The sequence below is a fragment of the Lagenorhynchus albirostris genome, chromosome 3 (assembly GCF_949774975.1).
Source record: "Lagenorhynchus albirostris chromosome 3, mLagAlb1.1, whole genome shotgun sequence".
Classification (NCBI taxonomy): domain Eukaryota; kingdom Metazoa; phylum Chordata; class Mammalia; order Artiodactyla; family Delphinidae; genus Lagenorhynchus; species Lagenorhynchus albirostris.
The window spans coordinates 159122750-159142230 of NC_083097.1; the positions used below are offsets into that span (position 1 = coordinate 159122750).

The 19481-nt window shown below is 50.6% G+C and overlaps 1 protein-coding gene across 4 annotated transcripts in view; it reads right to left on the reverse strand.

The window, feature by feature from the left end:
* UNC13A (unc-13 homolog A) overlaps positions 1–19481 on the reverse strand; it is a 62902-nt gene that overhangs the window by 39189 nt on the left and 4232 nt on the right. For all 4 annotated transcript variants that reach the window (XM_060144719.1, XM_060144722.1, XM_060144718.1 and 1 more), the window contains exons 2-9: positions 14476–14505; positions 13780–13879; positions 11791–11908; positions 10016–10139; positions 9257–9330; positions 8298–8352; positions 6392–6427; positions 2417–2624 (exon numbers count right to left, since the gene is read on the reverse strand). In XM_060144719.1, the coding sequence (XP_060000702.1) occupies positions 2417–2624; positions 6392–6427; positions 8298–8352; positions 9257–9330; positions 10016–10139; positions 11791–11908; positions 13780–13879; positions 14476–14505 (745 nt within the window). The remainder of the gene's footprint in view (positions 1–2416; positions 2625–6391; positions 6428–8297; positions 8353–9256; positions 9331–10015; positions 10140–11790; positions 11909–13779; positions 13880–14475; positions 14506–19481) is intronic.

Sequence of the window (19481 nt, forward strand, 5' to 3'; positions counted from 1 at the left end):
GAATTTTTGAATGGGGGGTGACACGGGGGTGATTCTGAGATGCTGCTGGGAACACAGAGAATGGACAATCTGCTCGGTTGAAGTCCTTGCTGATGATGTAGAGGGAACGTCACTTTTGTCCAGCTGTAGGACCTTGGGAGGCTAACTTTGCAGGTTCCCAGGTGCCTTTTTATAGGGCTGGGAGGCAGTGTGGCGTCGTGGCTGTGGACTCAGAAGCCTGCTTGACAAGGTTTAATTCTAGCTCAGCCACTTAGTAGCTGTGTGACCTCAGGAAAGTAACTTAATCTCTCTGCCTCATTTTCCTTATCTACAAAACCACGGGGAGGTGAAGAAGTAAATTCTCACCTCATGAGACTGGTGTAAAGAATAAGCACATTATTTGGGACTCATTAGAATACCTAGCACATAGTAAGCGCTCAATTAACCATCATTATTTTTCTTGCTTATAGACTAGATATAGCAGGACCAGGATCAGAATGAGGTAAGTGAGGCTGAGTCCTGCAAGTGCAGAGTCAGATCATGTTTTAACTTAAATTTGTATATTTTCCTAGTCATGGATTTTTAGAAATTTCATTGAAGTATAACTTACATACAAGAAAATCTACTCTTACAAAGGAACATTTTGGTGACATTTTTTTCATGGATGTTTTTGGCATCCATTTTGATTTTTAAAAATATTACATTAATATATTATTTATCTTGAGGACTGAGTTTCTTGGCACCCTCTTAAGTTTTGTACTTGAGGCAACTTCAAGCATACCACACTCGCCCCAGCCTAGTCCTGGACCTAAGTTATAGGGTTAACCTCCAACTCTGGTATATCAAGGTTTCACACAAATAGGAGGCCCTGGTGTATGTGTGAACTGAGCCTAATATCTTAAAGAGATTTGGGGGGTCATATTAATAGAAGTATAGGTTCAACATCAAGGGAGTAAAGAGCACTGAAAATTTTCATCCCGCTTATCCTTTAATGGAGGAAATGTATTCTTTGGGGAGCAAACATTTTGCAAGAAGACCCATGACCAAAAATCCACTAGGTGGGGCTTTGCTGGTGGCGCAGTGGTTAAGAATCTGCCTGCCAATGCAGAGGACACGAGTTCAATCCCTGGTCGGGGAAGATCCCACATGCCGTGGAGCGACTAGGCCCGTGCGCCACAACTACTGAGCCTGCGCTCTAAAGCCCATGAGCCACAATTACTGAAGCCCGCGCGCCTAGAGCCCATGCTCTGCAACAAGAGAAGCCACCACAATGAGAAGCCCGGGCACCACCATGAAGAGTAGCCCCCGTACCTACTCGCTGAAACTAGAGAAAGCCCGCAAGCAGCAACGAAGACCCAGCGCAGCCAAAAATCAAAACAATCAAAAAAAAAAAAAAATTCACCAGGCCACTGCTTTCCACCCAGTGGGTTCACCATAAACACTAGTCCTTATGATGATTTACCAGCTGTGTGACCTCAGACAAGTGACTTAACCCCTCTGTGCTTTGATTCCCCATCTGTCAAATGGAACCAATAATATTCCCAACCAGAGAATGAAATGAGATGATGAAGGGAAGACGCTGGACCAGAGCTGGGCACATAGTTAGCTCCGAATACTATTATTTGTGCTGTTTATCTAACAGTCACTATGTAGCACTTTCAGGCACCACCCTAAGTGCTTTACAAATATCCAACCTGTTTAATATCATGTTTGCTATTGTTCTGTTAAGAAACCAGGACTGGGGCGATCAGGTCAGCGAGCGGGGGGCAGGGGGGGCAGCAGCAGGCACAAGTTTCAGTCTCACAGGCCCAAGGACCAACACACTGCACCCTTGAAAGCCAGGGGACCCACCTATGGGGTAGGTCTAGGGACAGCCTACTTTGAAAAGAGTAGTGATGGTGGCTGGACTGATCAGGGGCAGCTCCCAAGTCACTGTGCCCATGCCTGCTGGTCAGGAACATAGAGTCAGGGGTCACCAGGAGGGCTAGGTAGGACCACTCCAGCACCACGAGTCAGCTGCTTGCTGGGAGTCTTTCCAACATCACTGTGCCTCACCTCCCACCCCTATTAACGCTCATCTCTTCCTCCTCTCACCTCCTACCCTGAACAGTTAGGGAGTACAAAGGGACCAGGGGCTTTTAAGTGGAGTGCCAAAGAGCCCACCTATTTCAGGGGAACCTCTCAGGGGCTTCCTGACTTCCGTCTCTTTCTTCCGCCAAAGCAGACCCTCTTTAATCAAGCTTGGAGAGTTTTCTTGCAAGATTTTGGGTAAAGAAAAGGTTTTACTGCCTATAAGAAAGTATAGATGCTGCTTTCCTAGAACCCACTTACCTCCACCCCCAGCTCCCTCCAACCCCCTATTCCTCTCTCCCCTCCAGGAGATAAGAGGTGGACACACACACACACAGACACGAATCCTTCACTCCACTGTGACTACCTGAGGGCCCGCGGCTCAGAGAACTCCTCATAACTGTGCATGGAGTCACTGTAGGATTCCCGGGAACCCAGGGGTGGTGGTCGGACAGAATATTGGTGGACTGAGGCATTGGGCTGGGACGTAGTGTAATAGGGTGGCGGGATGCTGTTGCTTGTCTCGCTGCGGTAGTCACTGTCACGATCATCTACTGCACTGTCAGGGTCATCATCTGGAAGAGAGAGGAGGGGAGGGAGAGAGAGAGCACGCAATGGAGGCCAACACAGTCTCTCAGATTTAGGGGGTCTTCACTGATGGCTAACCCAAGGAGAGGAATCTGCCAGAATGAATGAAGGATCTTGGGTCATTTTAACAGAGGTATAGGCTTTCGAATAAGGGAAGTGACTACTGGGCATATACCCTGAGAAAGCCATATAATTCAAAAAGAGACATGTACCACAGTCTTCATTGAAGCTCTATTTACAATAGCCAGGACATGGAAGCAACCTAAATGTCCATTGACAGATGAATGGATAAAGAAGATGTGGCACATATACACAATGGAATATTACTCAGCCATAAAAAGAAGCGAAATTATTTGTAGTGAGGTGGATGGACCTAGAGTCTGTCATACAGAGTGAAGTATGTCAGAAAGAGAAAAACAAATACCATATGCTAAGGCATATACATGGAATCTAAAAAAAAAAAGGTACTGATGAACCTAGTGATGGGGCAGGAATAAAGACGTAGACATAGAGAATGGACTTGAGGACATGGGGTGGGAGGAGGAAGCTGGGGTGAAGTGAGAGTAGCATCAACATATATACACTACTGAATGTAAAATAGCTAGCTAGTGGGAAGCAGCCGCATAGCACAGGGAGATCAGCTCGGTGCTTTGTGACCACCTAGAGGGGTGGGATAGGGAGGGTGGGAGGGAGACGCAAGAAGGAGGAGATATGGGGATATATGTATATGTATAGCTGATTCACTTTGTTATAAAACAGAAACTAACACAGTATTGTGAAGTAATTATACTCCAATAAAGATCTATTAAAAAAAAAAGAAGGAGAAGGGAAGTGAAAACCCTGCTTTGCTGTATGTGGGTCAAACTGGACCTAGAGTCCGGGGTCCATGGTAGGTCGTACAACGTGAGGAGGACAGGGACAAATTGGAAGGTGTCTTTTGGCTCAAATGTGAAAATGGACTTTGACTAAAGTCCAGGGTCTCTGAAAACAATATTGGTTTTTCCATCAGCCTTCCCACAACAGGAGTCACACAGATACTCATGGGGAAGTTGGAGGATCAAGAGGACAAGGTAGAATATAAATGCCCTTTAACCCTCAGAGATTCCTTAATATCCGAGGATGGGGACCCCAGCCCTGAACTCTCATGCGCAGGAACAAAGAAGGGGCTCTACCAAGGTGCTGTCTTCCTCAAAAAGATCAGATTCTTCAGTTGGCAAGACTACCACATGCCCAGAATCTATCGCTCTAATGGAACAGGGAGGGGTTGCCAAACTCCAAGTGTTTCATAAGAATTAAAGGATGTTTCAGTTCGATTTGCTTTCCTTAGTAAATGGGAAACAGATTTTCTTTCTTAGTAAAAAGAAAACAGTCTCAAAGGACGTTGTATTGTGGTGGGAACAGGAAAGACTGAATTTATTTAGAAAACAACAGTTGAGCTGAAAAGAAGTGAGCGCCCCCTAAATTAACCAGCCGATTGGGAAGCCCACGGTATGCGCAGCTGTGGTATCAATTTACTGGTGATTTTAAACACCAAGGGGGTGGCTTGTACTTTTATGCCTTTAAGTATTTCTGCTCTTTTCCCAATATTTTTGCTTTATTTTAACTTTCTAATTCTTTTCCCACTCATAGAGTCTATTTCTATATATTAAAAAAATAGGTCAAAAAATTTAATGTGGTAAACTGTTAAAAAATTAATTTCATACTTCATGTAGAGCTAGCTATTTGATTCATTCCCTATTTTACCTTCAGAAAAACCTCAAATTCATTTTTAGCCAGCAAAGCCGGCCTTACCAAAGTAGCTCTGGTTTCCTAGTTTCTCATTTGACTTGAGCCATTGTGACCTGCACGCTTTTTATCCTGTCCCTGCCATATGGCCACCTTCCGATGCGCTGCGCGCTGACAGTGCTGGCATCAAGGGCAGAAGCAGTTGTGAATTTCCGCAACTTAGATCTGTGGGCGTCAGGGTGAAACCGTGAAGCCATAAAGGGCCTAAAGTGGGGGGATCTGAAACTGGGGACAATTTGTCAATATCACCAAATTGCCCCTCTGACCAAGTTGTTTTCTACCCAATTACTGGGGTTTATAGCCTACTGTATCGTCCTTGACCGGACTGAGATGTTTCCAACCAAATCACATGAGGCTCTGTGCCTGTTCACCAAATTAATTTTCTCTGACAAATTATCTGTTTTTGAGGGGCAGATTGCTTTCTCTTGGATTCTTTCTGCTTTTACGCAGACTCTGCTTTTTACCAAATAGTTTTTGACCAAATCGCCTGCTTCTGGATAAGGCATTTTCAGCCACGTTTGTTTTGACAAAATGGCCTGCTTTGGGCCTAATTGTCTTTGCTCTTCTTCACCCAATTATCAGCTTTTGCTAAACTGGTTTTAATCCAAAATGTCTTTTTTTTTTTTTTACTGTATTGTTTATTTGTGGCAAACTGTTTTTTTTTTTTTTTTTTCGGTACGCGGGCCTCTCACTGCTGTGGCCTCTCCCGTTGCGGAGCAACAGGCTCCGGACGCGCAGGCTCAGTGGCTATGGCTCACGGGCCCAGCCGCTCCGCGGCATGTGGGATCTTCCCGGACCGGAGCGCGAACCCGCGTCCCCTGCATCGGCAGGCGGACTCCCAACCACTACGCCACCAGGGAAGCCCGCAAACTGGTTTTGATCAAGCCTAGCTGTCTGTCAAATGATTATTTTGGCTAACTTTGCTTCCGATTGACTTGTTTTTGACAAATTCTTTTGGATCAAACTACAGTTGACCCTTGAACAATGCAAGGGTTAGGGACTCCAACCCTCCGTGCAGTCGAAAACCCATATGTGATTTTATAATTGGCCCTCCGTATCCACAATTCTGCGTCCATGGGTTCAACCAACCAGGGATCGTGTAGTCCCGTAGCAGTATTTATTGAAGAAATCCACATGTAAGTGGACCCGCACAGTTCAAACCCATGTTGTTCAAGGGCCAACTGTATTTGTAAACAGTTTTCCTGCTCCTGGAGGGAGGGTGGGGTGCAACTTGTCCATCAGGATATGGGGGTGGGGTGGAAGGCCCCCCAGTTGATGGAGTAGAGATTAGGAGATAGATTCACGCTTAGACTAAAGGACTGGATTTCTCTGAAAAGGGCATGGGGAAAAGGGAGTTATTCCTTAAGGAGAAAAATGGTCATCCAATTTTGGGGGGAGGTAGCTTGTCTCTTCCCCTGGGGGCAAATTGGAGGAAGATGTGTGTGTGTGTTGGGGGAGCTTTGGGAGCTGAGGTCTCCAGAGTGATATCTGTCTGGGGGGGGGGTCTCTGCTCAGCTGCTCTGTCTGAGACCCTCTTCCCTCCCTGCCCACCAGCCTCTGAGGGACATTGGGGCTGGAGGAAGGCTCCAGGTAGAGGAGGAAGATGGGGAGATAAAAAGAGGAAGGAATCACAGGAGAGGAGATAAGGTTATACAAGGGGAGCAAGGGGGTGGGGGGCTCACAGTGCCCAGCTGGAGACAGGCAGGTTTCCTGTCTATATGCCCACTCCTCCCAGCTGAATCCTCCCACCCAGAGTCATGTTACCCACTCCCCACCAGACAGAGCAGGACCCTCAAACAGATGTTAGTGATCAGGGGGCAGGAGGGCACAAGTGGGGTCTTGCCAGTCCTCTGGCCCCAATGTGCCAGCCACAGGCTCCCCATTTCCCTGAGCAATGGGGCGGGGGCCTCAGGGTCGCCGAGGTGCCCACCTCCCCATGGCCTCCCAGAACATCAAGTTGAATACTTACTCTGCTGCTCACCCCAGCCAAAATAATTCCAGTTGCCTACAAAAAGAAGGGGCAGAGATAATAAAAGGGAGAAGGCAGAGGGGGAGGCATGGGGAGGGGGGCTCCCCCATCCTCCCCATCTCCTTCTTCCAGCCCAGGACCCCATCCCCTTCTGCCCTGTGTATCTTCCCCGAGTATCACTTTAACCACTGACTTGTTATACCTTCACTCACCACCCTGGGAGGAAGGCAGGATACCACCATTTTTTGACAAGACCACAGGCTTAGCCAGGAAGTAACAAAGAGGGCATTTGGACCCAGGGTTTTCCAACTCTGAAGTTTGGGGTCAGCACTCCTCATTCCTTCCCTCCCCCATCCCCCAGATAATGAAAGAAACACTGAACTGGAAATCCTCAACTTTGAAACACCCCTGTTGGGTGGGTTTTTATTTTTAATCATTCTTATCCTTTTATAGGTGAAGAGGTCTGAGAAAGGTAGAGTGAAAAGCCTAAAGTCACACAGCCTGAGCATCAGGACCAGGGAGAGAACTACATCTTCATCGCCTCATCCCCAGCATCTGGCATCTCAGAAAAACCACTTTGACCAGAATTCTGACACTTGGCTGCCTCCTTCGTGAAATGGGGGTGGTAAGACAGTCCCAAGAGAACTCGGAGGTAAACGCTGGGTGGTAGGTCTCCATTCTCAAATTGAACCCACCTCTTGCTTCAGGTCACCTGCCCAGGTGCTGTTTGTCATCTGCTCCTGCCCCCGCCGTGCCTGTCTCTGCCCCCACCACAATCCTTCAATGACCCCATTCACCAGAGAGGGGGTTTGTAATTTCTTCAGGGCAGTGATGACCCCTCCCCAGCCAGGGAAGATAAGGGACTTTCTCCATATCACACCCCAAGTTAGGAATGAGGTCTCCCAACTGCAATCCCTCAGCCCCTCCCTCCACCAGGCTCCATCATCACATATCCTGGGCATATGGGGGTGGGGGGAGGTGGACGACGGATACAGGGGAGACTGTGAGAGGGGGGGAAGGAGGATGCGGAAGCAGATGGAAAAGGAGAAAGAGGTTGAAGTGTGGGGTAGGGACCAAGTGTCATGGGTGGGGGTTTTGTCCTGAGACTGTATGATTTTCACTTCCTCCTCACTTCAGACGACTTGGAGGGCACTTTTAGGAGAAAGTCATCTAGACCCGTGGAGACCCGGTCTGGGGGCATCTCAGTGTCCACGGGAGGATAGACACTCTTGAAAATTTCTGCCTTGATGGAGGGACAATATACAGAGAAACATGGTGATCTTCATCATAATTAATAGATGTAGCACACTGGAAAGAGAAGCAAACTTGTAGTCCCTCCGACCTGGGTTCAAACCCTGGCTCTGCCTCCTGCCAGGTGTGTGACCTTGGCAAGTCCCTTCTCCCCTTGGGCCTCGGCTTCTTTATCTAAATAAATGGGTGCCTATTATACATGTGTTGGCAGGACTGTCTGTCTGCACCATCTGAGTGTGGGCTGCTTGCGGGTCTGTGCTGGCCTCATGGAAGTTTGATGAATGAGTTATAAGTCCTCATCCGGGATCTAATGAATGGAATTGAAGAGTCTGCAAAGTGTTTTTCAAGCCTCCAGATGTTCTGGGTCCTTCCAAAAACCATCAGAATGCGGGGGCTGTCAGGTGCCCCTGTTTCAAAGAGAGGGGCTTTAAGGATCAGAGAGGGGTCGGGACATGCTTGTGGCCACACAGTAAGGCAGGACTCAAACCCAAGTCCCAGATCCCTTTTTCTTTCCACTACACTGTGAGGGGATACTGTATGTTCTTAGGACTCATCTCTGGAGACGAGTGACCCATGCATTACACAGGACAGTCATGGGGTAGAGGATGGATGAGGGCTTCAGTTGAAGCCCGGGAAGGAATTGAGAAGTACTTACAACACTGGCTGCTGGGGACAGGAAGAGGCTTGTCTTGTTCATCCTGGAATGAATACTGAGGGGGAGGGAAGGAGAGAGGGTGTGTCTCAGGGGGGTGCCAGAAGCCAGGGGATCAAGATGGTCCTCTGTTCTGTTCTATCCTGACTTCCCCCGCCTCCTAAATCCTCTCCCTCTGGAGGAGAAGTATACAGATGTCCACAGAGAAAGAAAGAGGGAGAGAGAGACACAAACACAGACTATGAGAAACAGATACAAAAAGAAAAAGAGACACAGATGAGGGAAAGAAACAGAGGAAAGAGAGAGGAAACACTGACGCAGGGAGCTGAAGAAAGGTGATGAGAACTCAGGTTGGACAAAAATTGCTAACATGTGAGTGTTGCCCCTTTGCCCTCCACCTCCCACTAAAGGGTGTTCTAGCCTTGCCTGCTATTTCTTCCCTGCCCTCACCTTCTGAAGATTGTCTTCAGGGCCACACTGGGTCTTTGAACTGTGAAAATATAGAGTGTAGAAGAAGGGGGATGGCATGGAAGAACAGAGGTACAGAGGCTAGGGCTGGGAGTGGGGGAGGAGAACTTTTAAGAAAGCCTGAAAGTGTGACTCAAGGAGTTGAGGGTTGAGGGGCAGAAAGGGGGTGTAAGAACTGTTACAGGGCCTCTATATCTCCTTGATGGTATTTGGTAAATACACAACTTGACTCGATTGAAATTGTCGTGTCATTGGTGGACCGTATGTTCCTTGACGCCATCGTTGGTTCGAGACTGGACCACATGGGTCAGTGATTTAGTCAGGTTACAAAGAGTTAGAGACACAGACACAGGGAAAGACAAGTGGAAAGAGAAACAGAGACAGATAATGGAGGACAGGGGAAGACACGGAGAGAGAGGGCGAGAGAGAGAGAGAGAGAGAGAGAGAGAGAGAGAGAGAGAGAGGAAGAAAAGAGCCCCCATGCCAACGCTCACCTCATCCTGGTCCCGCATGGCATTCAGCTGCTCCAGCTTCTTGGCCCAGTAGCGTGCCTCCTCCTCAGGGATGTCTGGAAGCAGAGACCTGGCCGTGAGCCTGGAAGCCCCTCCCTGCCCCTCAGCCTCCAGCCAGTGCATGCTGCAGGCCTATGGGGCTGGTCTCCAGTGGGTGGGGGAGAGGAAGGGAGGAGGAGGTGGCACCCCTGACAACCCCCCCCCTCCACCACACACCCAGAACTGCCTTGGGAATGGGTGGCGGATGGGAGAGGAGCTGCATCCTAGCATTACCAGGACGGGGACATCATGGGTTCTTGGAAGGATGATGTGGAAGAACTGAGCTGCTTCCAGGAAAGGTAAAGAGGCCTCTCTGTGTCTCTGCCTTTGTTGATCTCTACATGTCTCTCTCTCTCTCTCTCCATTTCTCTGTCTCTGTCTTTCTGCCTTTGTCTGTGTCTTCTCCACATCCAGCTCACCTCTGCAGCTTACGACCTCACCAAGGACCAGCTAAGACAGCTCAGGCCTGAGCCCCGTCGGTTGAAAAGCACTTGCAGCTCCCTGGTGGCCTGCAGGAGCTGGACTGTACTCTGCGTGGGGCAGGCGTACATCTCTGCTGACTTGCTGTAGCCCAGGAGACTCTCCTCTTGGGAGGGGGAACCTCATCCTCAGAATAAAGTGTTGTCTGGACCCAGCTAGACCTGACCATTCTCCTGGGGCTGGGTGAGGGTCCCACCCCTCCCAAGCCCCCGCCACACTCACCTAAGGGCAGTTCAAAGCGGGTGTCAAGGAGGATGCGGTGGAAGGTGGGGTCCTTAGTGCCGCAGATCTCACTGTCCGCCATGATGACCTGAGAGTCCAGGGTCAGCCACTCTCCGGGGCCCTCCTGGGGTGTGGGTTGGGTAACAGGGGTTAGGGTTCTGGGTGAGGTGTGGCGGGTAACGTATCTGCTGCACACTGACCAACAGGCTCCCTATTCTCAAATGAAATGTCTCCCTCACCCCATCTTACCCTTACCCCAAGAGCAAGGGCCGTGTCCCCACTTTAGATGAGGAAACCAAGACTCAGAGAAGGAAGTTCTCAATCCAGGGCAACATGGTGGGTCCAGAGAACCCAGAAGCAAGGACCCAGAGAGAGAGACCTGTAGGGTCAGGTAGGGGCGGTCCCAGCCTTGCACAGCACTCCTCATCCCTAACGAGGGATTATGGGGCCCCGACTTCAGATAAAAGGCATGGTCCTCCCACCATTCAGGGAGGATACCCGCTGAGTGAATGAACCAGTCCCCCTTGGTTCAGGGAAATGAGCCCTTGAGCAGCTGGGGTCCACTCTGAACCTCAGTTTCTTCATCTCTGAAATGAGAATGATGCTCTGCAGAATCTTCCTTCTGCAGCCCCAGGGAAAGGCTGGCAGTGATGGGGGAGTAGTCCAGGGTCCCTTGCATAGGTCATGGTTGTCCCAGGTGACTAGGCCTTCCTCACACTTGGAGGGTCACTGAGGAAATTTTGGGTCACCCACAAGCCTTCCTTTTGGACTCGCCTGGACTATTGCGCCTCTTTCCTCCATCTCCATTTATTCATTAAAAAATAAGCCCTACCTGGTGCCTGCTCTAAGCTTGGTCCACATTGGGCAATGCCTGAGAAGCCCACAGTCACAGGAGATAGAGCCTGACACAGACACCCGCAACACCATGAAGTCAGGGCCAGGCCAGAAGGAGGGAGGGGATGTGAGGAATCCAGGTGGGAATTAGGGAGGGCTTCCTGGAGGAGAGGGCATGGGAGCTGGGCTTAAGGGTGATGGAAAGGAGGACACTTGAAACCCAGGGAACAGCATATGTGAAAGTTCAGAAGCTATCCCTGGGCCCTGTGAGGAGTGTAGGTTGAGGTGTGGGGGAAATAAGGCTGGCAAAGTGGGTTGGTGCCGTCTGGAAGGCCTCCCAAGGGTGATGGGCAGGGAGGGCAGAATTGGATCTTAGGTGCCAAGTGGAGAGGGTGAAATTTAAGGCCAGGAGGTTAGAGAGGAGGCCAAGGTTATTTTCTTCGGGACTGGCGTAAACTCCCTGATGCCCATCTGGGCACAAAGTGCTAGTTGCTTGCAATATCCCTTCTCCTTTCTTCCATAGGGATGCATTTCTAGCTGGACCCAGGGCTATGCAGCTTAAGACTACATTTTCCAGACTCCCTTGCAGGTAGGTGGTGCCACATGACAGTTCTGGCCAATGAAAGCCAGCTTCCAGTTTGGGCCCTTAATTAGGAGTGCAAACCCCTTCCCTTGTTACATTTCCCTCCCCTGACTGGAATGCAGATGTAATGGTAATCCTTGAGCAGCCATCTTGGGCCATGAGGTGGAAGCCACATGAGGAGAAAGGCAGAGCGACAAGATGGAAGGAGTTTAAACCCTGTCGACTGGAGCTGCCACTGCAGCCCTGGATGTCTACATGAACATTGTCAGGGGATGGAGATAGATGTCCATCTTGTTTAGACCACTGGCCTCTGGGCCCCTCCCAGGCACTCCTATCCAACCATCATCCCACCACTCACTTCGTTGGACTGGCGGATGGTCCGCAGAGGGATCCACACAGTGCCCACCATCGTGTCCCAGATGAGACCCTTGTTCCATACCTCCACCGTCAGCCCCAAATCCAGGCGGTTAATTTCGCTGTGGAGAGAGGTAATGAAGACTCAGAAAAGTCAGTTCACTCGCCTTTGGACACATGACCAACTAGAATTCAAACCCAGGCCGGGGTGAGTCCTAGTCAGGAAGGTAACACAGTAGTTCTTGTTTTACAGAGGGGAAACTGAGGACAAAGGACTAAGTTACATGCTCAGGGTATCACAGCAGAACCAGGATTCCAAGCTGAGAAAGAAGGAATGGGGACAGGTGTCCCATGTCTCCTGTAACCCCAAATCACCTGGCCCTTCCTCTAGCCCTCAGACCCTGAGAATGCTGGTTAAGTGAGGAAGAGGCTCAAATGCCCTCCATGGCTCCCTATTACCCCAAGATAAGGGCATTTGTGTTGCCTCCATCCTTCCCAGGGTCATCTCTAACCAATCATATGAGGACACCCTTGAGCATATCAATGATTACACCTCTAAGCACTTTCCCTGCAGACTCCATCCTGGAAATATGCAGATTTGGTAGTAAACCTTGGTGAATGTCCAATTCACTGAATCTACCAATTTACCAAAGGTTTATCTTAAGGAATGTTCTTGAATGTATCTGTTGACCGTGACCTGGTCATTCAGTAACTGGCTTTAGGGGGAGTTGGGGACCACTCTGTCCTGCCCCCTTCACATTTTCCTAGAATTGTAGAGCCAGCTCCTTTCTTCCTTCCCCAAGTGCTCCTCTGCTCCAGAATCCCAGCTCTGGATTCCCTCATGGCCTCTACTAGTGACAGTCCCCAGCCAGGCTCTGCTCAGGGGTTGAGGGCTGCCTGGGTCCAAATCCCAGCTCTGCTATGCACAGGCTGTATGACACTGAGCAGGTGGCTTTGTCCCTCTGGTCCTCTGTTTCCTCATCTGTAAAATGAGGATTATGTTAGCACACTCCCTCCCAGGGTTATAAGCAGAATTGATTTAATCAAAGCCTTAGAAGAAGGCATGGCACATGTTGGCCATCATCAGAGTAGGTGGGATGTAATAGGAGTCCCTGAGTAGCTCCAGGTTGAGGGGAGGGTCCAGGTCATGAATTCATTCAGCTATTAGACAAATATTTATCGAGCACCTATTGTGTGCCAGGCTCTGTGCTTGGCATGGCGATCACAGTGGGGACAGAGACCAATAGGGCCTTACCCACGTGGAGCTCAAAGTCCAGGGGAAGGGGCCAGAAAGGTGTCAAAAATCACACAAATAAATAGAATAACAATTGGTGACAAGGCCTGAAATTACTGTTCAGTTGCAGCTTGAGGGTGGTGGTCAGGGAAGACTTCCCTGAGGAGGTGACACAGCTGAGACCCAAAGGACAGAGGGAGTCAGCTGGGATGGGGAGAGAGGGGGAAAGAAGAACAAGAGCAAAGGTCCTGGAGCAGGAACAAGCTGGACATGTTGGAGGAACAGTGCAGAGGTGGGTGTATCTGGGGCAGGTGAGACAGGAGAGATGAAGCAAGATACTGGTGTGAGGTCCCAGGGGCCGGGCCTTGGGGGGCTGTAGGGACGGATATGGGTTTTGCTCTCAGGTTGATGAGCCATAAGCCCCAGGCAAGTTTGGAGAGTGACCGGATGTGATTTGCAATTTTAAAAATATCCTCCTTGCTGCCTAGAGAACAGATTGCAGGAGGTGGATGGCAGCAGGAGGCCAGGGTGGAGGCTGGCGGGCAGAGAGGACTTGGCTGGTGGCCTCGGAGATAAAGGGAAGCGATTGGATTCGGGAAGTGCTTTGGAGGCAAAGCTGATGGCTGGACGCAAGGCTGAAGGCAGAGCGAAGGGAGTCCCAGACGACACCCGGGTGTCCGGCTGTGCCCTGCAGGACCAGCAAAGTGCCTGGCTGTGCCAGGGGGTGTGGCCATTCAGGTCCAGTCGCTGCAGACTCACAACATGAAATCCTGCTCCCAGCTGGGCTGGCTGCCCCGTACGGCAATGGTCGTGCTCTTGACATTCTGCACCTTCAGGGTCACATATGTATTGAATTTCTCTGTGGCGGTGAGAGAAGAGGTCAGTGCAAGGGCTCAGGGACTCCCCCATACCCCTTCCCAAGCTCTCGATAACACCCCTATGATCCCTCAGGGGCTGTGAGTTCTTGGGCCCACCCCAGGTCCAACACCCTGAGGTGCTTCTGTGCCTCCACTCCCAGACCAGCCCCCAGAGCCCCACCCCCAGCCCCTCAGAGCACTAGGGAGGGGCCTTGGTGCAGGGAGATGTGGAGTTTTGGGATAACTAATCCTGGTGCTTAGAAATGACTACGTCTAATGTCCTTGGACATAGGAAACTTCCTTTCCCTCTCTGAACCTCACTTTTCTCACCTGCAGCCTAATGTAAGTGTCCCCACCCTATCTCTTAGGATCCTGGGAAGCACCATTGGCTCAGGGTGAGCCCCACTCCCACTGGAGTCTTCAGGGGATGGCTGGGAAGACTGCTGGGACCCTAGAGCAAGTCTGACACGCTCTGTGATGCTCAGCAGACAAAGAGCCCAAGTTCCCCGTCCCTGGCTCAGACACCCTCTCCCGTCTCTCCAAGAGACCGACAGACAGACAGATAACACAGGAGAGGACAGGAATAGAGGCCACTTACCTTGGGCACCATCAAACTTGGCTTTTTTGACTGTGGAGAGAGACAGAGAGAGGGAAGGGAGACGGGGAGAGAGTTGGGGAGGAGAGAAAGAGACACAGAGAGACACATGAAAAGAGAGACATAATGAGAGAGGAGAGAGATACAGAAAGAAAGAGACAGAGAGAAGAGAGGCAAAAAGTAGAGAGCAAAAGAGGCCAATAAAGAGACCGAACAGATTTAAAAAACAAAACAAAACAAAATAACCACCACAAAAAAAACCAAGATAAAGACAGAGGCAAAATCAGAGACAGAGGCAAAGACAATGAGAGGAAGAGAAATAGGGAGAGGAGGGAGGCAGGGATGAGAGGGAGAGAGAGAGAAGCCATCAGACAGATAAGCATAGGCAGACCTGGGGTGGAAGGAAGTTTGGACCTTGGGAGCAGTCCATGTCCCACCCTCCTCCCCATCAAACTCCCCTATAGCTCCCTCCCTCCGGTTGTGACTTCACCAAAATTGAACAAGATTCAAAAGAAGAAGCTGGGCAGGTGGCAGGAGAGGCTTCTTACAGGAAGTCCTCCAGGATTGCTTCAGAAGGAGGCGGGGAGTTGGGGAGGAGGAGGTAGGGGAGAAAGGAGAAAACAACAGCCAATGATTCCCATCCCCTTGTTAGATCAGTGAGACTTCTCCGCGAATTGTCCAGCTCAGCCTGTCCTCCTGAATGCTTCCAGGGTTTAGAGTCTCATATTCAAAGGGGACTGGGCGCGGTGGGAAAAAACAACCCAGAGAGCTGACTCCATAGTGCACATAGAGATATCCCAGTCCTGGCCAGTAGGTTGCTAGAGCTTGTCCAGCCCAACCTGCCTGTGAAAGGTGCAACCCAAATATACCTCAGGGTTCCACGTGGTCCAATCTCTTCGTATTTCACATAACCCCACAACCCCAAGTGATTCAAAGCAATTCCACTCTTTACTAGATTTTCTCACAGGACATTAAACTTTCCCTTTCATTACCTCTCAAACTCTGCATCTGCCCCCAATGCATTTCTCTACCATTACTCTCTACTCCCACCTGAAACCTGCTCCCAAACTGAGACCTCTCGATTTCTATATTTCTTCTCCCTTTAACATTTTCAAATGAATATTTTTGTTTGAGTAGGCAATACACCCACATTTTACAAAATCCAGAGCAACGGAAAGATCATACAATGAAGATAAGGCTTTTTTTACTCCAGCTCTCACTCTCCCTCCTGGATGCGATCAACAGTACCAATTCCTTGTGGTACTAGAGATGCATCGGCAATCATGTGCACATGTGCATTATTTTATTTCCTACACAAATGGTAGCATTCTACACCCTCTGCAGAACCTTTCTTTTTCTCAGTATGTCTTAAAGAGGGTGTGCAAGTAAGTTGAAGGATAAATTCCTAGAATCAGAATTGTGTTTCTATTCTTTCTTCTTTTTTTTTGAGAGTCCAGTTCAGCCTTTTTCTGGGCAAGTGCCACAGCCTCCTATCTGGGATCCAGCCTCCCATATGGGGTTCATTTCTCTGTCCTCACCACTTGAATTTCTTCCTCAAAAAAGCACCTGAATGGAGCCAGTGAAGAGAGAATTCTCATCAAGGGTGGGGGAAGTAGAGTGGTTCTAAACACTTGTCAGTAAATACTATTTTTTCCTGTTGCAGACAGACTGTGGGGAGGATGAGGTTGGGGGTGGGTATTGATGCCCAGAAGCACTGAGTGAGCTCCCCAGAGTTGCAGAGCAGAAGAGGGAGTGAGTGCCTTCCTATGCCAACACCACCACCACCCCAAGACCCAGATTTTAAATGCAAATGGGTTGGGCATTATGCCCGCCATACCTGGGTTTGGGTTTGGGAGGTAGAATGCAGAAAGACCCCTTGACTGGTCATCGGGAAAGGTGAGCCCTTGTTCAGCATGGAGTCAGGTGGAGCTGGGTTCAGATTATGGTGCTGTGTGACCCTGGGCAAGTGAACCCCCCTCTCTGGGCTTCCATCTCTGTCTCTCTCTCTTTCCCCCACATCCAAAATCAGTCATCGAGTCCTGTCTTCCCCACCTTCCCATTCAAGGCACGTGACTGCACATGCAAAAGTCCCACTCTTGCGGGAGAGGGTCCCTACCCCTGTCCCACATGCCCCCTCTCATAGTCTCAGCCCCACCCAGACCACAGAGAGCTCAGCCACCCAGCCCCTCATCTCTGGGACTGAGTGAGGCTCATGGGCACTTAGGACTGTGTCCAGCAGTAGCTCCAGGCCTCCCTCCTGGGGGACCTCCAGCTTGCAAACCTGATGACTCTGTGAAGGGGGAGGAGGGTGCAGGGGGAGGGCGGGGAGGGAGAATGATGGGAGAGACACAGAGGCTCAGAAAGGCACATACATGGAGAGACCAACATGAGGAGAGAAAGGAAAAGGAGGGAGGAAGAAGTGAGGGGAGATAAGACATGATAGTCAGAGACACAGAGAGACACACAGATTTTCACTAGGGAGGGCAGGCAGGGAAGATGTTGCAGAGAGGAGAGGCAGGATTGGGAGAGAAAAGCTGGGGGTGGGAACCAGAGGGGAGGAAGGTGCCAGGCCCTGGGAGATCTGAGGGACTCACTGGGGTATGACCGAACCTGGGCCCCACTCTGCAACTCCCTTTCTGTGTCCCTTTTTTACAGACCAGGGGCAGAGCTCAGAGGGGAAGCCAGTTGTCCAAGGTCTGTCGTCCATCCTCTCCTCTAGGGAGGAGGTCTCTCGCTGTCTCCTTCCTTCTGATTCTGTTTCTCTCCACCCCTGTCATCCCCTTGTCACGTCTTTCTGTCTCTCTTCTTCCCTTCCTTCCTCTGCCTCTGTCTTTCTTGTTCCCAGTCCCTTATCTCTCCCCCTTTCCTCCTCCCTAAGTCTCTCTGGGCCAGAGGGTAATGGGCTCAGTTGGGGCCCACAAGCAGTGGGAGATTGCCGGAGAGCTCTAGCTCTAAGAGTGAGCCCCCGGGCCCCTTCAGAGAGTTCAGGGTGAGGACATCAATATATGTTCATCACTGGGGACTCAGAGCGGGGAGGGGCAGACTCAGGGTGGGAGACGGGGCTCAGAGAAGAATGGGGAGTCAGGGAAGGAGCCTCAGAGTAGGAAGCTCATGGCGGGGAATAGGGTGTGCGATAAGGAGGAGGGTGGTAGGGGACTAAGGGAAGGGGCCTCGGAGAGCTTGGAGGAGGCTCATGACGGGGGAGGGGACTCAGGAAGGGTGGGTGGCCTCAGGGAAGGGGCTCAGGGGATAAGAGGGCTTGGAGGTAGGGGCTCGGGGTGGGGGGCGGATGGGGCTCAGAGAAAGAGCCGAGTCTCTCTCTGCCTCTCTCTTCCCCGTCAGCAAGAGGAACCCGAGTCATTGTCGCCTTCACCGCCGTCATCGTCATCACATCTCCGCCCCGCTGCCTTCCTCTTGCCTGCGGTATCGGGGTCACCAGGGCGGAAGCGCCGCCCCTCCTTCGCGAGCTCCTGGTCACAAGCACGAAGCTATTTATAACGTGGGCGCGGAGGGCGTGAGCGACGCGACCGCGGGGAGTGCTGAGTGGGGGAGGTGCCCACTGACGGACGGGCAGGAGATACCGCGTCACGCCAGGTCAGCAGACTGCGCGGCCTCCCCGGTCCCCGCCCACCCCCCGCCCCCATCAGCTCTGGCTGATTAATGTGGTCGCACAGGCAGTTGTGGCCCAGGGCAGAATCGGTGGAAGTGAGAGCAGGGGCTCATTGGCGCTGCCAGGCTCTGGGCTTCAGTTTCTGCATCTGGGAAATGGGGCAAGGCAAGCCTAGTTGGTCTCACTTTCTTCTCCCCTTTCTCTTCCCTTCTTCCTTCCTCTTCCTCCCTCTCCCTTTCCTTCTTCATTATTATTAACATCAGCATTATTATACTGTTATTACTACTATGATTATCATTACCGTTACTAGTATCATTACTATTTTTATTATTTGGTTGAGTTCGAAGTGTGCTCCTGGCCTGGACGACCCTGGATACTAATTGAGGTAGACTCCAGTCGTTGGGGCATCTGGTCCATAACCTGCCAGTCCTGGGAGTGGGAGTGGGGGAATAGAGAACTCCAGCCATCAGGGGAAGCGGCTGAAAGCCCACCCACAGGACATGCTTATCAGGTGTCAGAAGACACTACAAGTGGTGGAAGGAAAGAATAGAGAATTCAGAAATAGATTCTAGGATGTTTGGTATTTAATATGTGATGTCGATAGCAGACAAGGGCTTTGGGGTAAGGATATTGGTCTCTCTGGCTTTGCATCTGGGAGAGAATAAATGAGGACTCTCATCCTCCATGGACAGAAATAAGCCAGGGCCAGACTGAAGCCTTAGATGTAAAAAACACACCAAGAAACTTGACAGATATTCTGTCTGTGTTGTTTTCCAGGTACCACTTAGAACTAGGCCTGGCATATAGTAGTTGCCCATTAAATAGTGTTCACTGAAGGAATAACGTCATTGCCTCCTCCAGCAGCCCTACGCGAAGACGGGGTCCCGCGGAGCGGGCGCTGTCCACTGTGCTGAACTCAGCGTCTCCTCCCTGAACTGTCCACGGTGCTGAACTTTTCATCCCTGCCCACGTACCTCCAAAGAGTTGGCACCTCTTTTGCGCCCTATGTATTACTGAGCCCTCCTCAGGCCTGAGAACGCAGTGAGCTCTCAGGAAATGTCCTACACTCACGAACCTCTTTCCAGAAAACTTTTAGTCCCCATTAATAAAAACACCATCACAGATTTCTCCTGTCTTTGGCTCACACATATTTACCCTTTCCACAAGCCAGGCATCATGCCAAGTTCTCTGCGTGCCTCATATGACTGGAGAGTTCCAGAAAACCTAGGCAGCGGGCACTATTAGTGTGCCCATTTTACAGATGGACAGACTGAGGAAGGAAGAAGATATGGGACTTTTCCGGACGTGGTGGATTTAGGGATTCAAACCCAGACCTCCTGGACTCAGGATGTCCTGGTTCACACCTCACAGAGGAAGCTCATTGTGTGTGGGAGGCAAG